This window comes from Mus caroli, chromosome 5, assembly GCF_900094665.2.
Source record: "Mus caroli chromosome 5, CAROLI_EIJ_v1.1, whole genome shotgun sequence".
Classification (NCBI taxonomy): Eukaryota; Metazoa; Chordata; class Mammalia; order Rodentia; family Muridae; genus Mus; species Mus caroli.
This window is the reverse complement of record NC_034574.1, coordinates 137,533,254-137,556,649: the sequence shown is the minus strand read 5'-3', so window position 1 is coordinate 137,556,649 and position 23,396 is coordinate 137,533,254. Positions and strand designations below refer to the sequence as shown.

Here is a 23,396-nt window from a genome sequence, read left to right as displayed (position 1 = left end):
CTATCATGTTTCCCAATTGTAAGTGGGAAAACCCCCTAGAAACTACAGAGGAGATACTGAAGGAGCCCCAAGAGCATTAAAATTACACATGGTCTGACTAACGGCTCAAATGTGAGAAGACAGAACATTTAGTGACTAGGCAGTACAACAGACCCAGTTTACAGACACACAAACACACCATCAGCCGACTGTCACTTACCAGGACCCTGTTAAACAGGACAGCCATCGGCACACAGTGTTGCCAAAGAATGAAGCTGCACACTTGCCTCACACCAGACACACGTGTGAACTTGGTTATGGCCCCAAAATATAAAACACGTCAAAACTGAATACTTATTCTGAGGCAGGAGGATTGCCTCAAGTTTAAGGTCAGGCTGGGTAGCCATATAGTAAGTTCCAGGCTAGCTCGGGCTAGAGGAAAACTCTTGTCTTTAACAAACCAATCAACAGAGAGCCTCTGCAGAGTGGGAGTAGAGAGCTTCCTGGTGTGCACAACGCTGCTTTGCGTCTGATTTCACAAGCATCCTAAGCAGGGAAGGCGACCCTTTGTTCTCACCATCTGGGAGGTGGAGGCAGACGGTCACGATTTAAGATCATCCTTAGCAACACAGCAAAACTGAGACCAGCCTGGGCTATATAGGACTGTCTTTTAAAAGCTCGAAATCTCTCTCTCTCTCTCTCTCTCTCTCTCTCTCTCTCTCTCTCTCACACACACACACACCACACACACACACACACACCTTACATAGGCAGTCCCTTCTGAACAGGCAGCTGTGATTTCGTGCTAACCACAGCATCCTAGATCTCCTGTCTTGGGCCCTCATCTTTGCCAGTCTAGATTGCGGTTGCTGGGTTCTCACTGGGGGAGACCCCTTTTTGTCCTGCCCACAGCTATCCGATTGGCTGAGCCCGGAAGGGAGCCTTAGGCCTTCCCCACCAGTAGCACTGACTCTAGGCCAAGGTAACAGTCACAGGCTGCTACACTGCTCAACCCTGTGCAGCACAATGACCTCCAGTTCACCATCGGCCATCAACTTCGCCATTCCAGCATCTAAGCCGCTTTCTCACGAAGGAGCAGTTCTCGGGAAACCGAGGAGAATGGGCGAGCACAAAGAACCAGCAGGAACGTCAGGTCAGATGCACAGCACCCAGTCTCAGGCAGCCTGGATCCAGGGTTCCGTTCAGTGGGATAGTGTTCGGCTGGCTGAAGTACAATTCCACTTGGTCAGGGATTGGCTCTGGGACCTTGGACGGTTCCTCACCCTCTCCGAGCAGACAATTCCTTTTCTGTAAAGTGTAGAGCCACTCCCCTCCTTGATTGAGGGCCTCCAGAGCTCAAGGCCTGGGGATATATTAAGACTCCAATAAGGCTACTGGGGCCAACCAGCCACAAAGGAGCTTGTAGCTGTATGCTGGGGTGTAGTTAGCATCCTCTTAGGGAGGAGCCCGGAGGCTACGCTCCTGAGACTTGGCATCTCACGCTAGAGTAAGCTTAGCCTCAGGAGATGCAAGCTAGGGACAAGGGGAAAGCAGATGAGATGCCAGGGCCAAGAAGGGGTTGTGATCCATGCTATGTGTAAGCAGCTGTGGTGAGCCCTGTAGAAAGTTGGCACCTGCCAAAGGCACACTCCTTTTTAGGCTTAGACGGAGCTCCACATCCCGTGTCAGGCCGATGTCACAGCCACACGTTTACAACGTCTCAGATCCACCTGTACTTTGATTCACACTGCTTTCCCAGGGTTAAGACATAGACACTGGGCCAGCCTCACCTCCCACAGGCTCCTCGTACATGGTTAGTCAGTAGGCTGAAGAGGGACAAGCTCACCGCCAAGGCAGGACTGCTGTTCCCATCACCGAGGCTTTACATGGGCTGGTCTGCTTCTGACCCTGGGAGCCAAGACCTCACCCACCTGTGACCATGGGCCACCATATCTTCACAGGCAGCCAGCACCATCATCTAGAAGTCACACCCGGGGGCTGGAGAGATGGCTCAGCAGTTAAGAGCGCCAAGTGCTCTTCCGAAGGTCCTGAGTTCAAATCGCAGCAACCACATGGTGGCTCACAACCATCCGTAATGAGATCTGACGCTCTCTTATGGAGTGTCTGAAGACAGCTACAGTGTACTTGGATATAATAAATATTTTAAAAAAACAAAAGCCACACCCTACTGTGTCCAGGAGGGGCCAGCGGGTGCTGAGCTGGAAGAGGCGCCCATGGACACAGACGCTGACACAGAAACAGGGTACAGCCGATACTTTTATAAAATATTTATTCTAAAAAAAAAAAAAATCACACTGTACAAATTTAGCTAGAACATTCTCAATGCTCAGATTTATAAAAATGTCAACATAACAGACTAAAGGGGACAAACGTTCACTGCTTTCTTTTTAAATTAGGAAGGAAAAACAAAATGATTTTCTTGTCTTTTTTTTTTTCTTTCTTTCTTTCTGGTACAATGATAGTAAATCTCTAAAAGATATCCAACAAGCCGGCAGTAAAAAGAGAAAGGCTGGCCGCTGGCCTCACAGCTCCGCTCTGCACAGCTGCATCGGATCTGACTGAGGCCCGGAGCAGCTTCCCCTGCAGGCCACTTGGGCTCACTGAGCCTCATCATCAGTCTTGGCGAGATGGAGTGAGATCTGTGCTCAGAGATGCACGCCTGTCCCGCTGATCCTGCTTCTCTAACACTGTGGATTCCCTAGACCCGGTCTGACAGTGCGCAGTCACTCTGAGGTGTAGTTTCTGGAAGTTGGGGGATAGAGGGGACGTTCTCAGTCTGCCCTTCACACTGCGACAGGAGTACACAGGGAGTCCCAGTCTGGGGCTCCTCAAGTTAAAAGGCATCTCGGAGGCTGCTGAGTTCAGCTCTGCCATCACCAATGGCCTGGCCATCCTGTGTGCAGGGCTCCCTCCAGGACTAACCTCATGCCCCTCCACACACAAACTACTGGGAAGGTAACTGGATAAAGTGGGTAACAAGGCAGAGAGAGGTCTCAACAGCCAGGGGCTCATTTCACATTCTGGGTAGGGTGGCTGCTGAGGTCACAGCCATGGATGCCAGGCAGGGTCCATGCGACACAGGTTGTCCAGGCTGTTGGCAGCGGCCACCAGGGTGTTCACCTTGCTCTCCCCACCATCAAATTGGGCCAAGTTGTGCAGGCGGGTCATGATGGCAGTGACAGCTTTCTGAACTAAGGAAACCAGCTGCTGGCTGTCCATGTTCTCAGGCTGCCCCGCGGCCGACAGTGGAGAGGAAGTGTCCTCCTGCGTCTTTTTGTGCCAAGCAATGATCTCATCCCGGAGCACAGTTTTCAGAATGCCATCCACCTGCGCAAAGGAGAGGGGGAGATGGCTGTGTCACTGGGGTGCTGAGCCATCAGGGCCAGGCCAGACCTAGGGACTGCACAAAGCACTGCTCTATGGTATAATGTCAGGAGCATCTGATGAGAAGCCACTGAAATGTAGCCAGCGTCCTGGGCACAGTGAGAACACCAGCATCGGCAGGCTTCAATGCTGTGTCCTCTCACTGTGCTCAGGGCAGAGGTGCTGAAGGCATCATGGCAGTGAGTGGAGGACAAATCAATGCAGCCCCAGCTTGGCTTGAGCTACACACACAGCTCCCCAACAAACCTGGTGACTCTGCGGCAAACCGTCCCGGAACACATCTGGGGAATTAGGGACACTAGGCCGATCTGGTCTGGATTGGACTGGTTTTAGATGTATGTACAGTAAGACAAACTGTCCTCTGAATTAACAGCCAGGAGAAGAAATGCCCTATTTACCATCTTACCTATTAACACAGGGCATTTATGAGCAGTCAACCTACGCTTATAAAAGTCAAGACTGTCAATCAAAACAAAACCCCACCTCCGCCCCACCCTTATGAACCAACCCCTCCTCCTGACGCTCCAGGCGTGCGCCCACACCCGCGCTTTACCTTGAATACCCTTGCTATTTGCCTGCTCATCAGTTATTTATTGATTTTTAAATATTTTACATTATTTTTATTTTTTGCATATGGATGTTTCTGGAAAACCTTTCTGTATATCGCCTGTGTGCCCACTGCCCACATAAGTTAGAAGAGGGCATCAGATTCCCTGTAACTAGAGTACAGATGGAACTGAACCAAGATAACTCTAGGTGTTTGCGACTGCTTGGGCCTCACTCCTGTGAAAGGCAGGCAGCAAGCCTGACAATACTTCAGCCTTTCACACCAAGAAAATGAGCCAGAATTGCTGTAGGGAGCCAATGAGCAGCGGACCAACCAAGGACCCTAGTTCCCTTTTGGCAAAGTGGCCTGACTTTCATTCTGCATATCTCTAGCCAGAGAACATTGCAAACCTCTAAATATTCCATTATAACACCCCCTCCTTGTTCACAGGCCTCAAGCGCCACTCAGGTCACAGGTCAGGAGAGTTAAGGAGTCGGTTCACCCTTCTCACAGGAAGATGTGAGACCTACCTTAAAGTTAGGCTGGGCAAAGCACCGTGCAACAGCAATCATGGAGGCAGTCAGCGGGCCAGAGACACCAATGGTGGTCAGGAACTCAGATATGTTGGGCGTGAGGCGGAAAGGGACTGGTCGGTTGGCGTCTAAGTCCCCAGTTGCATCATTTATGTCAAATCGGAAGTAAGCAACGTTCAGCTTACCCGTGTCCTACATTTCAGAGGGAGACATGATTAAGGCCCATGTCAGCAGGACACAGCCAGCAGTCACAGCAAGACCTGGCTGCTGACAGCAAGTTACCTGAGCGATCTGCAACATCTCAGGGTTGAGCCTATTTAGGTGCAGGACAAACTCTGCGAAGCCGATGAGCGCCAACTGAATAGTGAACATCTTCCGGAAGGTCCAGTAGTCTGTAGCGTTGGGGAAAGTGTGCAAGGCCCACTCCTTCAGCATGCTGCGGGGGACCATGTTGCTCTGGACCTCTTTGAGAATGTCTCGGAGGACCTGGAACACATCACTGTGTGACTCTTTGCCCATGTTCCCCAGCAGACTAAGAGCTCGTATACATTGCAACTGCTGGTTTACTTAGAGCCTCCCCTAAACACCGCAGATCGCGGTCCCTCAGAGCTTCATGTCCCCACCGCCTGTGCAAGTGAACGGAAGCCACGGCTGCGCAGAACATGCCTCTCAGATCAACACACAAAACTGCTTTCACCCTTGCTGCTCTGGAAATAACAGCCAGCTAACAAAAGGGACAAAGGACAGCTGGACACCAATATCCTCTTTAAATCATGTATAGAGGGATGTGTCATGAACCCAAAAGCTAATTAAAAAAGAGAAAAGACATTTGCATGAACTTAGTTTTGTCTTGCAAGATACCCAATCTCAGGAACAGCTTTAGCCCAACTGGGAAAGGCCAAAAGCAATTTTCCCGGGGGTCTAGAGACTGAAGGCTTCTAATAGACAGGTTCTTATCTAGAACAGTGGCTGAGTCCCAGCAGGAGCAGCGAGCCTGGTGGCAACTCCATGTGTCTTTCTGTCTGTCACTCGTCTTCCTACATCCTCAGTGGCCAGGACTGCTAGCCCTCGTCCCAGAGTCACCCTGACCCTACAGAAACCCCACAGATAAGGCCTGTGGCCTTCACCCAACCAAGACAGCGATTAGAAAACAACTGACGGTGAGCATTTAGCACTGAGGTGCCGGAGACCACACCACCAGCTGGAGCGCTCAAGAGTCTGGCCAAAGACAAAAGCAATGCAGGCCGATGGGGTGGGAGGGGCAGCAGCTTTGACAGCTCTAGCACATTCCTGGATCCTACAAGGTCAAGTGTGTTTGTGTGTGATCCCTGAGGCTCTGCCACAGTAGAAGTGAGGGGACGGCAAAGCTACAAACCACTGGATCATGCTGCCAGCCCAGCCCCAGACAGATAAGACACCATCAAAACAAACAGAAGGCGTTTTGGTTCAAACATCTAAGAAATCTGTCAAGTCAAGAGCTGGGGTGGTTTAGTGGTAGAGTGCCGATTTGTATGAGGCCCTCTCATCAATCTCCATTACTGCCAAAATACACACACACACACACACACACACACACACACGCTCAAACATCTATCAGACCATCTACTGACAACCAAAAGGAGCTGATTTCAATGGCTACATGTGATAGAACAGACTTCACAAAGTGAGCCCAGGAAAGTCACTAGGTCACATAAGAATGTCTAGAATTTACTGTAAAACAACAGATGAGGGGCTGGAGAGATGGCTCAACCAGCACCGTACTCTCGAAGAGGACCTGGGCTGGGTTTCCAGCACCCGCATGGCTGCTTGCAACGTTATGCAACTCCAGTTCCAGGGGACCCACCCTCTTCTGACCTTCTTAGGCACCAGACATGCTAATGATCCACACACATGCATTCAGGCAAAATACCCACAAACGTAAAAATGGATATTAAAAAAAGGCAAGTTGTCCAATTTAAAAACAGGTAGAGACCTTGAGCAGGTGTCTTGCAAGGAAAAAAGATAGCCAGTAACACAGAGAAAACCCTAGCCATTGCAACTACAGTGACGCAGCCAGCAGTAGCAGCATGCCACACCTTCCAGGGCAGCTATGGTTAAAAAAAAAAAAAAAAGCCAGGCAATAGGCACTGGGAAGGACACAGAGGAGTTAGGGCACACTGCAGGCACCCTGGGATATTGCTCACCAAACTTCTAAACATTAAGTCACCAATTGACCCAGTAATCCTGCATCCAGTCCATCCAGGTGTAAAGAGAAATACATACTCAAAAGATGTGAGCATGAATTCAAACAGACAAGGGCAGCAATGTCCACAGCAGCTCTTGTTATGTAACCAAAGCGTAAATCACTCACTCAGAAGCCCGTCCGCTGACAAGCAGACAAACTGATCTAGAGTATAACATGACAATGAAACAGGAGCCGGCGCAGGCTAACCATCCGGATTAAAGTCATGTAAGTGAGAATTCAAACACAAGTCCAGTTCCATTCACGCCATGCCAAGACAGGCAAATGCAGGCCTGTGGCTCGGACAGGAGAGAGAAGGGAGTGGTGGGTGACGGCCATACAACTGGAACCAGCCAGACACTCCATGCCTTCAAGGATGACCTCCACAGCATGCGGCTTTCATCTCAATAAACGTGTTATTAAATCATGGAAATGCACGGAGTTGACACCAACCAAACCAATCAGGTGCAGAGAGGAGGCTGAGGATCTGGGATGGCTCAGTGTGGCCTGCAGTTCCCTTCAGGCTGTACTTAGGCAGGACCAACAGCAAGCCTCAGTTATTGGTGAAGCACACAGCTTTAGCTAATGGCTTTCTCTGTCAGACAGAATGATGGTCCCTCACGAACACCTCACATCCGCCCAAGGGGGCACAGAATGACCAAGCCGTGACCTGTGCTATCAAACACCAATTCTCAAGGAGGCTGCCCAGAAGCCTATGAGCAAACAGAGATTCACTCCCTCTGCCTCAAGAAGCCGGGAGCTGCCTCAGCTCCTGGCGCCAGGCCCATGCCGAGGAGATGGAAAGGAAGCCCTATGGGCTCTAGCTTCCTAAATAAAACTTAATGTTGCAGGGCCCAGAGAAACTACAGTGAGCCCGGGGCAATACAGGGCAGGTCATGGCTCCCACCCCGTGGCCTCTCCTGGTAATGCACAGAAGGACCCCGTGGCACCTGGGGAGGGGCCAAAACAGCTGCCTCTTGCCGCTCCACACAACCCTGGACAAAATCTTCCCAGCCAAGGGCAGGAATCTGCAAATAAGGAGAGGGCCCTCTGTCACCCTGGGAGCACAAGCTGTCTGGGACTCCTGTGGCCCACTCAGTACTCCTGCCCCAGGCAACCCAAACAGCTGGGTCCCAAGGTTTTAGTGTGCCATAGTTTGCACTTTAGAAACCCCACAGGGTCTAAATGTGTGTTACCCAATCACTGGCTGCCAAGTGAGCATGGCATCCACTGGTGTTTAACGTCTAAGTTCTGAGCTTTTCTGTAAGTGCAGGGCAGGGACAATGGACTCTCTGAGGTCAGGAACCTCACCACAAACCCCCTGCAGCAGATGGTCACCAGCCATCTGATCTTGCCCATCTCATGAGAAGTGGAGTCCCTCGCGGAACATCCCACCGCAACCAAGCAGCATGGACGGAGGCCCCGGGAGGTAGCTGGCCTCCTGCCTGGTACCTGGTGGCTGGCCTGGGTTCCCCGTGCCTGCACTGTGGCCAGCCTGTCATAGTAACGGGAGATGGGGTTGTCATGCTCAATGCCTTTCTTGGCACAGCGCTGCTTGTAGATCTCCACGAGGGAAAGTGAAGAGGGGTTGTCTTCCACGAGGCGCATCTGCGGGGACACAGCCACAACCCGAGGAACTGAGGAAGAAGGGGGCAGTGAAGGAGAGTGAGCAGGGGTGAGAGCGAGCGAGCGAGCAGGTTAGCACTCTTCCCCTTCCCACCACCAGCCAGAGCACAGCTAACTGTGTACCAGAGAAAGCTGGAAGAGCCCATTTACTGAGATGACATAAAGTTGTCTGTAGGGCTAACTCCTCCCTGGTTGCCCCAAACATCCTTAGCAGGGACTCTGCTCACACTCACTCCTCAGAGGCCTTCCCTAGCTGGGCCCTGCCTGGGCTCTAAGGCACTTGTTGCATTCATCTACCTGCAACCACAAGGGCTGGCTCCATCTCTTTTTCTGCAATTTGAGATCCACTCACAAGAGAAGTCCAACGCTCTGTTCCCATGACCACTACAGCATCGAGATATGGCTTCTTGGGCAGTGTATATTTTAGGATGGCATTTGCCATGGCCAAACTCCTGACCTCCAGCTGGGAGCCAACCAGTAGGTAGGTAGCCACCTGCCACCTCTATGCCACAGTTGATTGCGAAGCCAGCTGTCAGTCACTGCCTTTGTGAGCACTGCAGGCTCTTTCTTTATCCCCATGGGGGCAGCTCACTGATTAAACAGGCTTACTAATTAAGATGCCAGCTTAAGGAATAGAGAGATTCCACTATAGTCAGTTGGAGGGAGTCAACTGAGACCGATCTCCTTGGGCTGCAGACCCTGATGCACCCTGTTCTGTACTGAGCCCTAAGCATGGGTAGCCAGTGGGCTGCTTTCTAAGAGCAGAGAAATCTGACGAGACCTCAGCTAGACCCCAGCTGCTAGCCTGCTGCCCTGGCTGCCATCCATGAAAAATTCCCATGATTCCAAGCTAACAGCCTGGACGTATTATGGACCACCAGCCCAGTGGTGGGAAGTAGCAAGGACCATGCACATACACATTACAGTGCACACAGCTTTCTGACACATGACAAACTTCTTCAGGTTTCTTTTTGGAATCTTTCTGAAATACACATCCGGGCATGATGGTGTATGTCTTTAGTCCCAGCACTAGAGACACAGAGGCGGGTGGATCTGGAGTTTGAGGCCAGCCTGGCCTACTATCTCAAAAAGCCAAAAATATGTAACAACAACAACAACAACAAAAGAGAACACTTTCCAAAACCTAAAGACTCATTTCTATCTCGATTTACTTTCTGTATGTGTGTTTTGCCTAAATGTATGTATGTGTCCGCTGCTCATACATGAGAGAGAATGCCTGACGCTCACAAAGACCAGCAGAGTATCACAGATGGCTGTGAGCTTCCATGCGGATGCTGGGAAACGAACCCAGTCCTCTGGAAGAGCAGCCAGCGCTTTTAAATGCTGAGCTCTCTCTCTAGTCCCTTACATTTATAGTTAAGTATATGAATACCCTGTATTCATGTGTGCAGGTGAGTGCAGTTGCCCACAGAGGCCACAAGGGGGAGTCATATCCTCTGGAACTGGAGTGACAGGGCTGTAATGTGGGTGCTGGAAACCCAACTCCTGGAAGAGTAGCGTGCAGTCTTATTTACTGAGCCACCTTCTCCAGCCCCCGAATCTACTGATTTCCAGATATTAAAACTTGAAAGTCATATGCCTCTCATCAAAATGAGCTAGACTAAGCTAGGCCTTTTAATCCCAGCACTCAGGAGGCAGAGGCAGAGGCAGGATGATCTCTGAGTTTGAAACCAGCCTTGTCTATCTGCATAGCGAGGTCCAGGCCAGAGAAATTGTCTCCAAGATGTGGGGAGGAGGTCAGGGGGGACTGGTTATAGCTTTGCTGTCAGAAGAATGTTTATAGGATTGGAGCACAGGCAGTGCGGGAGGCCCCCAACTTCAGAGCTCACACACAAATGCCAGCAACCCTAGGAAAGAGACTGTACTCAGCACTACCTGCTAGCATTGCTTGCTGCCCTCGGGTTAGCCCGGAGACAAAGCAACCCCACCCGATGCTACAGCCCACAAACAAGGCTATGCAGAGCTGCTCACAGGAGGGAGCCCAAGTGAGAGCAATCATCCCACAGGGAGAGACCAGTGGGGACAAGGCATGCGGCTGCTGCTCCTTAAAGCTTCCCATGGGAGGATGGCCTGAGCTGCCCTGTCCCTGAGGTGTGGCTCTCATACCTGTGAAGAACAAGTGCCTCTTGGTGGTCTCCTTCCTCTTCTCCAGACAAGGGTTGAGCAGGCGCAGCAGCTGCAGCACTCGCTCCTCCCTGCGCGACTCTGTGAGGCAGGCATCGTTCATGACCAGGTACGGGTAGATCTTGCCGTTGTGCCCACGGATGTACAGCCTGCGGGCTGCTGTGTTGTGCTTCTGCACAATCTCCACTCGGGGCATAAAGCTACAGGAGTGAAGAGAGGAAGGTATGAAGCAGGGACTTCCTTGGGGAGAACAACCTTAACTACCACAGACGAGCAGCAGCAGGGCGGTTCAGCAGCCACGGTAACCTAGGATGCACTGAGGATGGACAGAAGACAGGGAGGAAAGGAAACAAGTCCTCCGTGTGGAAGGGCAGAGCCAATTCAGAAATAAGAAACGAGCTGCATGTTGGTGGCTGGAGGCTGCGTCTCCCATGGGCTGCTCACAACACAGCAACCATGACAGCTGCCAGCTCAGAGCCCAGTTTCTTTCATTTACTCATTTTGGCTTTTTCTCAATTACATTTCTATTTCATTTGCATACATGGTGTACAACTGCAGTCAGAGTTGTACACTCTTCCCACCACGTGGAGTCCAGGTATCGAACTTGGATCATCAGGCTTGGTGGTAGGCTTCTTGCCTCACTAAGCCATTTGTTGGCCCCTTTTCTGCTGTTCTGGCGAGGGTCTCACCCGACCTGCCTGGCCTAGTACTTCTGTGGAAGCCAGAGTGGCTCTGACTCGAAACCATCTTCCTGCCTAAGCATCCAGGACTTACACATGGGTATCACGTGCCATCACAGACTCACCGGAGTCTAGTTATGCTTTCAATACTGCATGTTAAGAGTTTAATCAACAGCTGGCAGTGCTCTGCTTGTCCAGTTCTACACTGACTCTCAAAGGGTTTCTGCAAACAAGCCTGGCCTTCTGATAATGTCAGGTCCTGGACGGAGCTGTGTACCTCATACCGAGGGACCAGCAGAGGCAGCGCGCCAAGGCCAGCCCAAAGCCCGCCCTCTGCACTGCTAGGCCCTGTGTGCTCACCGAGCGATCTTGATATAGTAATGTGTTGGCTTAGGCATCAGAAACTCTCCAGGGATCTCCACTTCAGCTGTCTGAGCTGAGAAATTGCTCAAGAACCGACATTTTTCTTCTATGAGGAAGAACTTGGGAAGCTGCTTGGTTTTAGCCTCGAGGATTTTGATCCACTTTTTCAACTTAGAGATCAGATTGTGAAGCTTCATGGATCCCGGGACACTGAAGTCGAAATCTGCAGGTAAAATAAACATGATTAAAACAAGCTGTAGGGGCTGAATAGAACTCAACCAGGTTGGTTGCAGTGCCTGCCCAGCATATAGGAATCCTGGGCTCCATCCAGGGACAGGGCTGAGGAGAAGGCTAAGGGGGACAGTGGACACTGCCTGTGGCTGTCTCATCTTACAGCCCTTGCAGGGACTTCACTGCAATGGACGCAGTCTGTTTCTGGCTAGTCAATGTTATGTTCTTTCTTTTAATGACATCTATCTTGTTTGCTATTAGACTTTCTACATGATGACTGAGATAAGAACACTCTATCAGTGAACTGTGCTTCATGCCCTGTCACTGAGTTCCACTGAATTCCACACATGGGGCAGGAGGTGTAGCTCAGTGGTAGAGTGTCTGCCTAGCTCACACAAGTCCTGGGTCCATTCCACAGCACCACAACATGTGCTCTCTGAGGCTCATCCCAGATGAAGTGTGCACTAGGAACTCCCTTAAAGTGTCCAATCGGGATGAATGACACTCTACTCTGCCATGCTGTGCCTCCCGAGAGAACCTGTTTGCTGTCTGGTTTGTGGATTAGCAATGAGTATTCACGCACACCTTGCTGCATGGAAGCCCTCAGCGCTCTCCCTTCTCTTTAGGCCTGCCAGTGGAGATAAGCGCATCACATATGCACAGGGTTCCTGAGAAGCATCCCTGTGGGAACAGCTCACGCTATAGTCATTCAACTCTGGCTGTGAGCTAAAGAAACACTGTGATTTTAACTTCTTTTGGCTTTTGAGATCTAGTGTGGGTCAAGTGGAACCATGTCACCAAACAGAAAACTGGTAAGGTCGAGCACATTGAGGAACCATGGCAAATCTCGTAATTGAGAAGGGTTCCTGTCCTGGAGCAAGTGTCTACCACATTCCACTAAGAAGACCATGGCATCTGGTCACATAGCACGGAGCCCAGAGTTCTCCATGCTGATGAGGTATCTAGATGGGCTGCCCAGAGGATTTAGCCAACTAAGCCTCCCTTTCCCAACATTCCCCTTTACAAAAGGCATTTAACCTCTGGCCCACCCTGAGTAAGTTGTGGACATCCATCTTTCACTAAACAGTTTGGACAAGCAGGACTGTCTCTCATCAAAACCTCCGTGGGGGAAACCTTGTTACCAAGCCACACCAGCGAAGTCTCCTACAAAAGGCCTCTCCTAGCTCCAGACACTCACCCTTTCACTAAGCTAGATTCCCCCAGCCCTAGGCTCATTGCCAATCCTCGGGGCCCATTCCCATCTGAGTGCCTGGTAGTTTGGGAACCACAGCCTCGGCCCCTGCCTGCACTTTTTCCTCACCCGGGCTGGGGGGCCGCCTTCCATCTCCTGAGTGGATGTTGGCATTCCACAAGCCCGGCAACCCAATGGTAGCGAGAATGGGAAGTAGCCTAGTGCCCTTGTATTCTGTCTGCCTGAGCGGTGTCCACACACCCCAGCCACAAGGCAGAACACAGACCCACACAACTGCTTCAGTCTATGTCTGAATCTCTTGCAGACTACATGTGATGGAAGGATCTGACATTCTGGATAAAGGCACTGAGGCTGCAGGTAAGAACAGACAGTGTCTAAGGACACTGTGATGGTTTTTTTACCGCTGCTCATCTCACAAGCTTCCCTCTTCAACTGGGTGATGGCACTGCAGACTTCTTAGCTAACAGCTAAGTAGTAGAACCCTACTTCCTTTTCTTTTCTTATTATTTCTATCTGTAGCTGTGTGATGTCTCTGTGTGTGAATAGACCGCACTGAGAGCATGGTTACAGGCTCATGTGCACGTCCTTGGATGCTACCTGACAGCTGAGGCAGGCTGTGTTACCCTCAAGCACCTTACAGTTCACACACAGGAGACCACCTGGTGAGGTGACAGGTCACACCTGCATGCCAGGTGGAATCACAGTGGGCTGAACAATTATGCAAGTAAAGCCACTTGCATAATGAACAGGTATCTACTGTAGGGACAGACAAACATAATACAGAGTTTTAATTGCATCCTTTAAAAATAGGAAGGCTTTAAAAATGACTGCAGTTTTAGGGTCTGGGGTGTGTGGCTCCCTGGTTGAGTACTTAGCCAGCTTGAGAGAGACAGAAGAGAGAGCAGCCCCATGCCCCCATGGTTTCAGTATATATCCGTGAATAAAGCACGTCTTCAGAGAATTACAAAAAAAAACGAAGCAAAATGTTTCATTTGATTTTGAGAAACTGAGGCAAATCGTGTTCCTATACCTACAGGTCAATCAGAGAGTTAGAGAGATCTGTCTGGGGTAAGCTGTGTATAGGAGGCACTGTGTCACGCAAACACACATGCGAGTTAGGGAGTGGTGAGGCTCCCTCAGATGAGGCAAGAGAGGCCTGGGGAGGACTTCTAGGAAAGAAAATGCCTTCACCTGGTCCCCAATCATCCTGCCTCCTGCAAGTTTGTACCCTACTTGTTGCCTTGAGGCCTGCACTTTAACCTTTAAAATTCTCCACGTCAACTTAAAGCTTTCCCCCAAAACCAAGTGAAGGAAGGCAAGGGTTTGGGCTGAAAACCTTCCCTTTCCTCTGAGGGTCAAATTCTAGCCCTTCAGTGAAAAATAAGACACGGAGTCAGACTGTTGACAGTCATGGGTTCCTTATGTGTGAGTACTGAGACAGGGTCTCACTATAACTTGATATGTAGACCAGGCTGTCTTGGAGCTTACAGAGATCTGCCTGCCTCTGCCTCATGAGTGCTGGGATCTAAACAAAATGCACACCACAACACCTGGCCTGAGGTTATGTTTTAAGAAAGTCTAGCTGGAGAGATGGCTCAGCGGTTAAGAGCACTGGCTGTTCTTCTAAAGGTCCCGAGTTCAATTCCCAGCATCCACATGGTGACTCACAAACATCTGTAATGGGATCCAATGCCCTCTTCTGGTGTGTCTGAAGAAAATGACAATGTACTCACATACATAACATAAACAAATCTTAAAAAAATATTTTAAAAAAATGATTTATGGGCTGGAGAGATGGCTCAGAGGGGTTGAAGGCATTGACTGTATAATGTAATCTTGACACCCTCTTCTGGCATGCAGGCAGAACACTGTACATAATAAATAAACCTTTCAAAAAAAAAAAAAAGAGCCGGGCGTGGCGGCGCACACCTTTGATCCCAGCACTGGGGTGGGGGTGGGGGGGTAGAGGCAGGCAGATTTCTGATTTCGAGGCCAGCCTGGTCTACAAAGTGAGTTCCAGGACAGCCAGGGCTATACAGAGAAACCCTGTCTCAGAAAACAAACAAACAAACAAACAAACAAACAAACAAAAAATAAAAGAAAAAAGAAAGTCTAACAAGCATGTGCCCAGTGCAAGCCTCACCTGTGGTGAACTGGCCCTTCAGCTTCTGGAAGACAGGGTCCTGGGCTGTGGCTTGTGCCCGGCGGGCCAGAGACTCGGAGGCTGCACTGGAGAACATGGTTGAGACGTTGGACACATTCTCCAGGCCGACCCCGAAAGTGCTCACCAGCTTCTTGACAAAGTTAAGAGTGTGAGGGGTGATCTTGGCGTCTGACACAGCACCGCTCTTTTCAAAGGCAACAGAGTAACATTTTGCCAGGCCCTGCTGGAGCTGCCTGAGCACCTAGCAGAAGAGACAAAGGTCATGAGTCAGAGGGCAGCGTGGCAGCCAGTGCAGCCCGTGCCATGTCAAGCCCATACACACCTTTACTGACACTCGGTGGGCACCACATTACCTACAAACTCTCACGGCCACATGGAACTGGCCAGAGCCCGGCAGGACACACTGCTGGGCAGGAAAGTGAGTGATAGTCTGTCCCCAGCTCAAGTGACCGCCCTTAAGGAGATAGCAGAGTGGAGACGAGGCTGAAACCCACACACAGCCACAGCCACAGCCTGTCCCTCACACAGGAGCCACCAGCAGCCAGTTAGAAAGGAACTGAGGCCATGAAGGTGTGTAAGGTAGCAAAGAGCCTTAACTCCATTTCCTTGTCACAGGGACACAGGCTGGCCTGGGACTCCTGAGTGCCAGGACTGCAGGAATGGACCACTATGGCTTGCTAATGGGGTGCTGGGATGAAACCCAGGGCTCTGTGTACTCCTGGCAAGCACTCTACCTACTAAGCTACAACAACCTCGGCCGTCATATTTCAATGACTTGAAGCTACACTGCTGTCTGGAGAACTATTTACCTAATCCACGGTGACATCAACTGTAAAGAGCTGTGCTGATCAGACACCCCAGTCTGAGCACAGCCATGTCTGCAGACACGTCTGGTACCATCCACTCCCTGTACAGGACGCAGCGGCTGCAGACCCAGGGCACCTACCTCTTCATGCCAGTTCTCTCTGAACCAGACCATCTGGTCGACGATGCCTTCCAGGGAAGACAGGAGGGTGGGGTGGAGCTCCCTCTGCATGTGCATGATTCGGCTGCAGCGCCACATGGGCGCTGTCGCTCTTATGGGCCCTGGATCTGATGCAGAATGGGACTGGTTACCCACTGAACTGGGCTGCTGTTGTCCAGAATCTGAGAGCAACACACACAACGCCAATGTCAGCGCAAGACCCACGGATGCCACCTCAGCGCATTACAGGACCCACTGGCCACAGAAGGCCCGTTCCTGCCATGGTGGGACAAGACCTTTCCTCCCAGGGACAGGGTGAAGATGGCCTGGTTCTAAGAACAACTGTCCCGCTTGACCGAGGAGTGGAGAGCAGAGTTAGTTCTGCCCTGAATACAGGTGGCCCAGGGAAAAGCTAGCGTGTGTGCCCACAGACTGCTTGCCACCCGAGAGTCCAAGCAGGTAAGGCTCATGGCTCTCTGAGCCCCTGTGTCATCTGCTGTCTGATATAAAATACTTGGAAAATCATCTCCCAACATATTCCTTGCTACAAAAGTTCTAAAGAATCTAAAAAACTGATCTAAATACTTCATCCAGGAAGGCCAACCCCCCACTTGCAAAATGACATTTTTGAAAAATAGTCACCCTCTGAGAAATACACTATAGAACAGAGCACTGCATGGCCAGCTTTCTGGTTTAAGACCACTATATTTAGCCAGGAACTTAGTAACCTTAATTTTCTGATGACCAAGCTGACGTCACTGTGCTCCCCCCACCCCCACCCCCGACTTGATCCTTCTCCCAGGCAGAGGCTCTGGTGCCATGTGTGGAAGCTGACTGGCTATGAGGCATCATGCTTACCAAGCACCCACACCATAAAGTCAGGTCTTTGCTCATTAAGGCTGCACAGGGCAGAGTCAAAGTCCTGCTCTTTGTTCTTAGGATCAGCTAGAGACTAGCCTGCTGACCGCTCAGACCGCCCTCAGCAGGTCCACAGCACATTTACACACTGACATCTTGGTTGTTGAGGCTTTCCCACAGTGGGGACCTCACCGGCTTCACTCTATCTCCAATAAGTCATCCCATGAACACCTACCCTCCAGCCACACACTGTTCAGCAATTAGGCTTGGTCCTCTGGCCCTGACCAAAAAGAAGCCTGACTACATGCGGGAGGGGAGCTGTGGGCAGGGGTGTGCCTGTCACAGTGGTGATCTGGGTAGCCCACCTGTTACGGTGATCATCTGGGGTACTCCCCATGAGCCCTCTGAGCCCCCTGCCAGCCACCCCAGCCACAACATACCACTCTTGTAGCGCTCCCTCTGCTCAATCTTCAGGGTCAGGTACAGAGTCCGGATGGGAAAGTAGACGGCCTGGGGATACACCCGTCCAACCTGCTGGGAGACAGCAAGGAGTCAACTGCACTGTTCCACGGGAGAGTTCTGGGCGGTGGACAGTTTGTAGGGAGCAACTGTATGCAAGCAGTGAATGGGTTTTTGTTGTGCACTTGGGTCAAAGAGGCCAACACCAAGCAATTGATGTAATATATAAAGTTGCTGACCAACAGATGGAATAGCTTGTTTAAAATCCCAACAGATCACAAATGCGTCTCATAAGTTCTACCTGGCAACCGACCACTCCTGGCAGATACCATACTCATTTCCTTCAGCCAATCTGAGGAAAGCAAGAAACACTGGCTCCGGATTTAACCAGTGAGACTCCCTGTGTATCCATTAGTCATGGGATTGTGCACAAGCCATTTCAGGTTATAAGTGACTCCCAACTAAAGGGCAAACCCACTAAAGGCCGCTCTGGTCCATGCAACTGCACGAGTAAAACAAACACGGAGGCAAGGTGGCAGGTGCCAGCTCTACCATACTAGCTTGTGACCAAGAGGACACCCTATCACTCAGACCTTTCAGACGTGCCACAGAACACCTGCTTCTGTGTGCAGCCACTGCATGGGCGACAATAGAGGAGACACTGAGACAGTAACCAGGCAGCTAAGCTCTAGGTCAAACTTGGGTCTCGAGTATCGCTTATGTGATCTCAAGAAAAACCAAGTCTTCTCTAGGAATCACAGGACAATCCCATGAGGACAGAACCGACTGGAGCGGTACTGCCTGGTGTGCTGGGCACCACTCAGGAGGAGCTGTGACGCGCTAACCCCGTCTAACCTACACCACTAGCACTCCTTAGGAGCCCGCATCCCTGACACTGCCCCCACCTGGCTGATGAGGTTCAGCAGCAGCTTGCCCTCAGAGCCCACCAGGCAGGTGAGCAGCTGCGGGATCCACGCCAGCCACTGGATGGGAGGTACACCGATGCAGTACTTGTCTACAGCATCCGCCAGCGTGTTCTTGTCATCATCGAAACTCAGAAGCCACAGCACCTAAAGCAGAGGATGAGTTTAGTTATGTGAAATTCTGAGAGCCTCAAAGGAGGCCCCAACCTTAGATGAAGTAGTGCTATCGACCATGAGGGAGAATCAGAACAAAGCTTAAAGAGCTTAAAGTGCCACCGCAGGTAGGGTTGGCACTGACTTAATGACCATGTATGCTGATGTACACTCCCAAGCTCATGTTCATGGGGATTTCAAAGGCCCCCTAGCAGAGTTTATTCATGTCTGCTGCAAACACTGACTCCGGCTGTGCTGTGCCTCTGCACGGAAAGCATGGAAGCTGGTTGGATTTCAGTTCCCTCTAGCCTTTCCCCAGGGTGTGTGAGAGCCCAGGATGTTCAGGCCTCTGTAGGGTGGGAAGTGAGCAAAGGCAAGAAAGTGGAGCTGGAGCTGGAGCTGGAGCTGAGCCCAGTCAGAGGATGGACTCGCCCCCAGCTCACCTTGGCCAAGTACTTCCTTGACTTGCTCTCGTTCTGATGCCGGCAGGCATGCAGGTAGCAGGTGATGGCAGACACGCCCAGGTGCAGCTGCCGCTCCTTCACGAAGATGCTCTCCAGGTAGTCCCCCCACATGGCCCAGGCCTTCACCAGCACATCGTGCATCTGCACGGCAGCCGAGAACGCTTTGTTGGCCTCCTCAGATCTGTGTGGAACCAAAACACATAGCATATGCCACCACTCTGCCTCACAGAGGATTTAACTATTGGCGGCACAAACTTGGACTAGGGAGGCTGAGGCAGTTTGGAAAACTTCAAGGTCAAAGCTAGCCTAGAACACACAGCAAGCCACAGGTCAGCCTGAGCCACATTGTCAGGGCCTATTTCAAAACTTATAACCAGCCAACTAAACAAACTGAACATCTGAGTCATAGTTAACTCACTCATGGAACTGCTGTGTGGCTTTTCCTATGCAGTCACTCTGATTCCTGGAAATGCCACGCCCCTGGCCACCAATCTGCCTTCCATCTGTGGGGACTGATGTATCTTCCCCATCAGACTGCACCGAGTACAGCATTTCCGAGGTCTCCACACTGCAGCATGTGTTCTGCAGCTCTATGGCTCCACTGTATGTGCAGAGGGTTGTTCACGTAATACTGATGCCATTTCCACCACACTCTGCCTAGTGCTGCTACACACACTCTGGAACAGTACCTGTTTGCTTAGGTCTTTTCAGACCAGAGGTTCTCAACCTTCCTAATGCTATAACCTTTAATTCAGTTCCTCAGGCTTTGATAACCCCCAATAATAAAACTGTTAAAAAAAAAAGTAGGAGAACCCTACTTTATAACTGTAATTTTGCTTCTGTTATGAACTATAATATAAATATCTGATATGCAAGCCCTGTGGAGGGGTTGTCTGACACCACCACCACCACCACCACCACCACCAAGGGGTGGAGACCCAGAGGTTGAGAACCTGATTTAGACCAAGGAGCAAACAAATCTCTGGGACCAAGAACAACTCAGCCCTAATGTTTTCTGTGCAACTGCCACTTGGTCAAACTGTTCCATGACGGTGATACCAGATACCGTTTTCCTACCACACCACTGATGTGTAAGAAGAATCAAGAAAGCCTAGGCCTATGTCCTTTATGAATATAAAGCCTCCACCCCCAAACAAAACTAGCAGCCAATTCCAGAAGCACAGGGAAGCCGTGAACAACTAGCAAGACGTGGGCGGGGCTCAACATGTTTGAAACTGGATCCTGGATGGATTTGGCCCACACACAGTTGGGGATGACAGGCTGTGACTCTCCTAAGTCAGGCAGGGGTGTGGTACGTCTATCTGTCTAGGGGCCCAATAGGATGACTGAGGCAAGGAGCTTCAGCCTTGACTGTGTAACGCAACAAGGCCAACTAGAACAACAGAACACACAAAAGAAACTACTGGACTCCTCAGACAGAGGCTGAGGGACAGGTCTGTGGTCATGCTGCTCGCTCTCCCTAAGAAGCTGTGCAGGGCTACATATGGCACTGCTGCTAGCTCCTCTCTGCAGAGGACACCATACCGAATGCCTCACCATGAAACCACGTGGTTTCTGGCTTAAAAGCCTTAAGGAAAAGCTGCAGCACCTGTGCCGTTCACCACAGTATACATACTTGTTGATCTGAGCCAGGAACATTCCCTTCAGGGCGTAAAACTCAGCTGTCATCTCCTTCGTGAAGTATTTTAGGTTTGTAGACTCAATAACTTCAAGGCCCTGTTCAGAAATGGTGAGAGAGGACAAAGGCTCTTAAAATTTATACACAACTCATTTCTTTTTACAAAGCCCTTCTCTGAAGCACCATATCCAGCCAGATTCTCTGCCTCTTCACACGGTCAGTCCTCTGAGCACAGACATGCCAGGACCGACCTTACCTCCTCTTTTATAATGGTTTCTTTATCCTTAAGTTAGCTCCGCAATGTGACCACAGATGCAGCTCTAATACTGAACAGTTTCCTTTCCCTTCTTCTGTGGGACAGACAGTCGTCCACTGTCAAGGCTGTGTTTGCAACATTCTCATCTTCCTTCCTCTCTGCCTGGCCCAGGAGCCCCGATGTGAACGCCCCTCCAGGACCCTACCTGCATGCACTCGTTCTTGCCCATCACTCCTGCCAGTTGGAGGTAGCATTTCACTTGCTGTCGAATCTTCTGGAAGCAATCCACGATGGGAACGGTGGGGATGGTGTGGATTCGGCTCAGTATGTCCAGCGCCACATTAACTAGACCTTGTTTCCGGGCAATTTTCCCATACTGGATGATGGCAGAGGCTGAGGCATGAACTCCAAGCATGGCGTTATTGGAGCTTGGGTCATGGTGAGAGCTATTTTCATATGCAGTCACAATAGCTAAAGAGCAAAGGAATTAGCTGTCAGGCACGTCACAAGCTTTCCCAAGGGCTCCACAATCAGGCTTAAAGAAAGAATGAAGACCACACGTAACATGGCTCATGAGAACAGGTTACCCTTCTGCTCTCCCTGGATCCCGCACCTCAGACTAGAGCCAGGAATGTGGCTTACTCTAACATTCACAAAACCCTAGTTTGTTCCCTACAAAATAAAGATGAGGCATGGCAAAGCATGCCTCCAGCCCCAGTATTCAGGAGACTGAGGAGGAAGGCTCAGAAGTTCAGGGCTATCCTCAGCCCTCACTCAGAGTGAACGAGGCCAGCTTGGGATATATGAGATCCTGTCTCCAAAAACGAAAAAAAAAAAAAGGAAAGAAGGGCCACGTGGAGTAAATGTGTCGTCACTGAATCACAAAGGTGTTCCTCAAAGGATGCTTGGTGGATAGGGCAGGAAAACCAGGAACAGATACAAAGCCACCGGCAACGGGGGTGGCTTTGAGACAGAGCGCTATCACTCAGTGGCGCTGGCCTGCACCCAAGGTCGAGCAGGAATTCCTGGCTAACTAGAAAATGTACCAGGTGGGTGGGACACAGAGTACAAAACCTTCCCAGGTTCAACTCTGCCCTCGTCATTACCACCGTTACCTTAAAATCTGGGGAAAAACAAAAAACAAAAAACAAAACGACATGAGACCAGCAGAGCAGGGTGTCTGGAAAATTACATGATGAGTGCATGCCGGACCAGGTCGGTTTACCCTGGTAATGGTGCTGCCGCCACATGAAGACGCTGCTCCAGTGGGACAAGTCGTCAGACACGATGGGCAGCCGGTTCCTCCAGGTCTTCACCACGGTCTTCATGTCGTGGAGGCTGTTGTTCCGGCCCAGGTTGGTCGGCTGCAGGCCTGCATTGATCTGTGCGGCCTCCTGAAGCTCGATGATCTGCTGGGCAGCCTACGGACAGACCAGGGAAGATTCCACAGCTGGGGGCTGGGCTGAGAACTTGCCACCACGCCTAAGAACCCAGGTTTGAGTCTGAGCCCCAGAACCCAAAAGGTGGAAGGAGAAAACTGATTCTGCAAAGTTGTCGTCTGACCTCAAGACTCTGGGCCAAGGTGCATACAAAAATACAAAACAGTCCACAGCAATGAAAGGCTTCCAGAAAGTCTTCTTATGGGTGTTGCCTGGGTTTTCACTACGATTTTTTAGTTGGGAGCTGGCAAGATGGATCTGTGTAAAGGAGCTGACTCCAGGACTGAGGGCTTGACCTGACCTTTGAGATGCGGTAAAGAAGATGCCCTCTGACTGTCACATACATGTAAAGCTAAAGACACTGGGTGTGGCAGTGCACATCTTTGAGCAGTTGCAAGGAAGATGTATGAGTCGAAGGCCAAGCTGAGTTCTATGCCAGCCAAGGTCCCATAGTGAGACCCTGTCTCAGAAAACAAAGCATCCCTGCCTGGGGCACACGCTTTTTATCCCAGCACTTAGATCCCTGAGTTTGAGGAAAGCCTGCCTGGCTACAGAGTGACTTCCAGGATAGTCAGGCTATGCACAGAAAATCTGTCTTGAAAAAACAAACAAAATAAAAAAACAAAAATCAACAACAGAAAGATTTCTTAGCTGTGTGGGTCCCCTACAACTGCCATGACAGCTGGTTGCGAGCCATCCTGTGTGTGCTGGGAACTGAACTTGGGACCTCTGGAGGTGCAGTCAGTGCTCTTGACCGCTGAGCCATCTCTCCAGCCCTAGTAATCATCTCTTTAAATGCGGTAAGGCCCGTCCATACCCAGATACCAACACAGAGTTATCTCACAGTAGTGAGACTGCTCGCTTTCCACTCACATTCCCAGACACTCAGACGTCAGGATACAGTGACACGCTGCATTATACACTACATGGTTTGAATGTACAACTGCACAATAATTCCTGTCTTCACAGTTAACTGTCACTCATGGCTGGCACTTTATCAACCATTAACTGTTTCCAGGCAAAGACAGCTTCTCAGTGATCACAAGGGGGAGCTGCTATGAAGGCCCTGGTCTCAACTGTGTGTGTGTCTGCCTGCCTGTCTGTCTGTCTGTCCTACATGTACGGAATCAAAAG

General features: G+C 50.6%; 1 protein-coding gene across 9 annotated transcripts in view; it reads right to left on the bottom strand.

Moving 5' to 3' along the window:
• Window positions 1–2,252: 2,252 nt before the first annotated feature.
• Window positions 2,253–23,396, bottom strand: part of Trrap (transformation/transcription domain associated protein) — a 93,691-nt gene continuing 72,547 nt past the window's right edge. For 3 of the 9 annotated variants that reach the window (XM_029477034.1, XM_021163536.2, XM_021163537.2), the window contains 14 exons: window positions 22,049–22,244; window positions 21,029–21,294; window positions 20,565–20,665; window positions 18,908–19,109; window positions 18,294–18,458; window positions 17,370–17,460; window positions 16,054–16,253; window positions 15,087–15,348; window positions 11,497–11,722; window positions 10,439–10,656; window positions 8,138–8,322; window positions 4,747–4,950; window positions 4,462–4,656; window positions 2,253–3,327 (listed from right to left, as the gene is read on the bottom strand). In XM_029477034.1, coding sequence (XP_029332894.1) covers window positions 3,043–3,327; window positions 4,462–4,656; window positions 4,747–4,950; window positions 8,138–8,322; window positions 10,439–10,656; window positions 11,497–11,722; window positions 15,087–15,348; window positions 16,054–16,253; window positions 17,370–17,460; window positions 18,294–18,458; window positions 18,908–19,109; window positions 20,565–20,665; window positions 21,029–21,294; window positions 22,049–22,244 — 2,796 coding nt within the window. In that variant the 3' untranslated portion in view covers window positions 2,253–3,042. Of the gene's footprint in view, window positions 3,328–4,461; window positions 4,657–4,746; window positions 4,951–7,635; window positions 7,714–8,137; window positions 8,323–10,438; window positions 10,657–11,496; window positions 11,723–15,086; window positions 15,349–16,053; window positions 16,254–17,369; window positions 17,464–18,293; window positions 18,459–18,907; window positions 19,110–20,564; window positions 20,666–21,028; window positions 21,295–22,015; window positions 22,245–23,396 lie in introns of all 9 variants that reach the window. The other 6 variants (XM_029477030.1, XM_029477032.1, XM_021163529.2 and 3 more) reach the window with 5 other exon arrangements.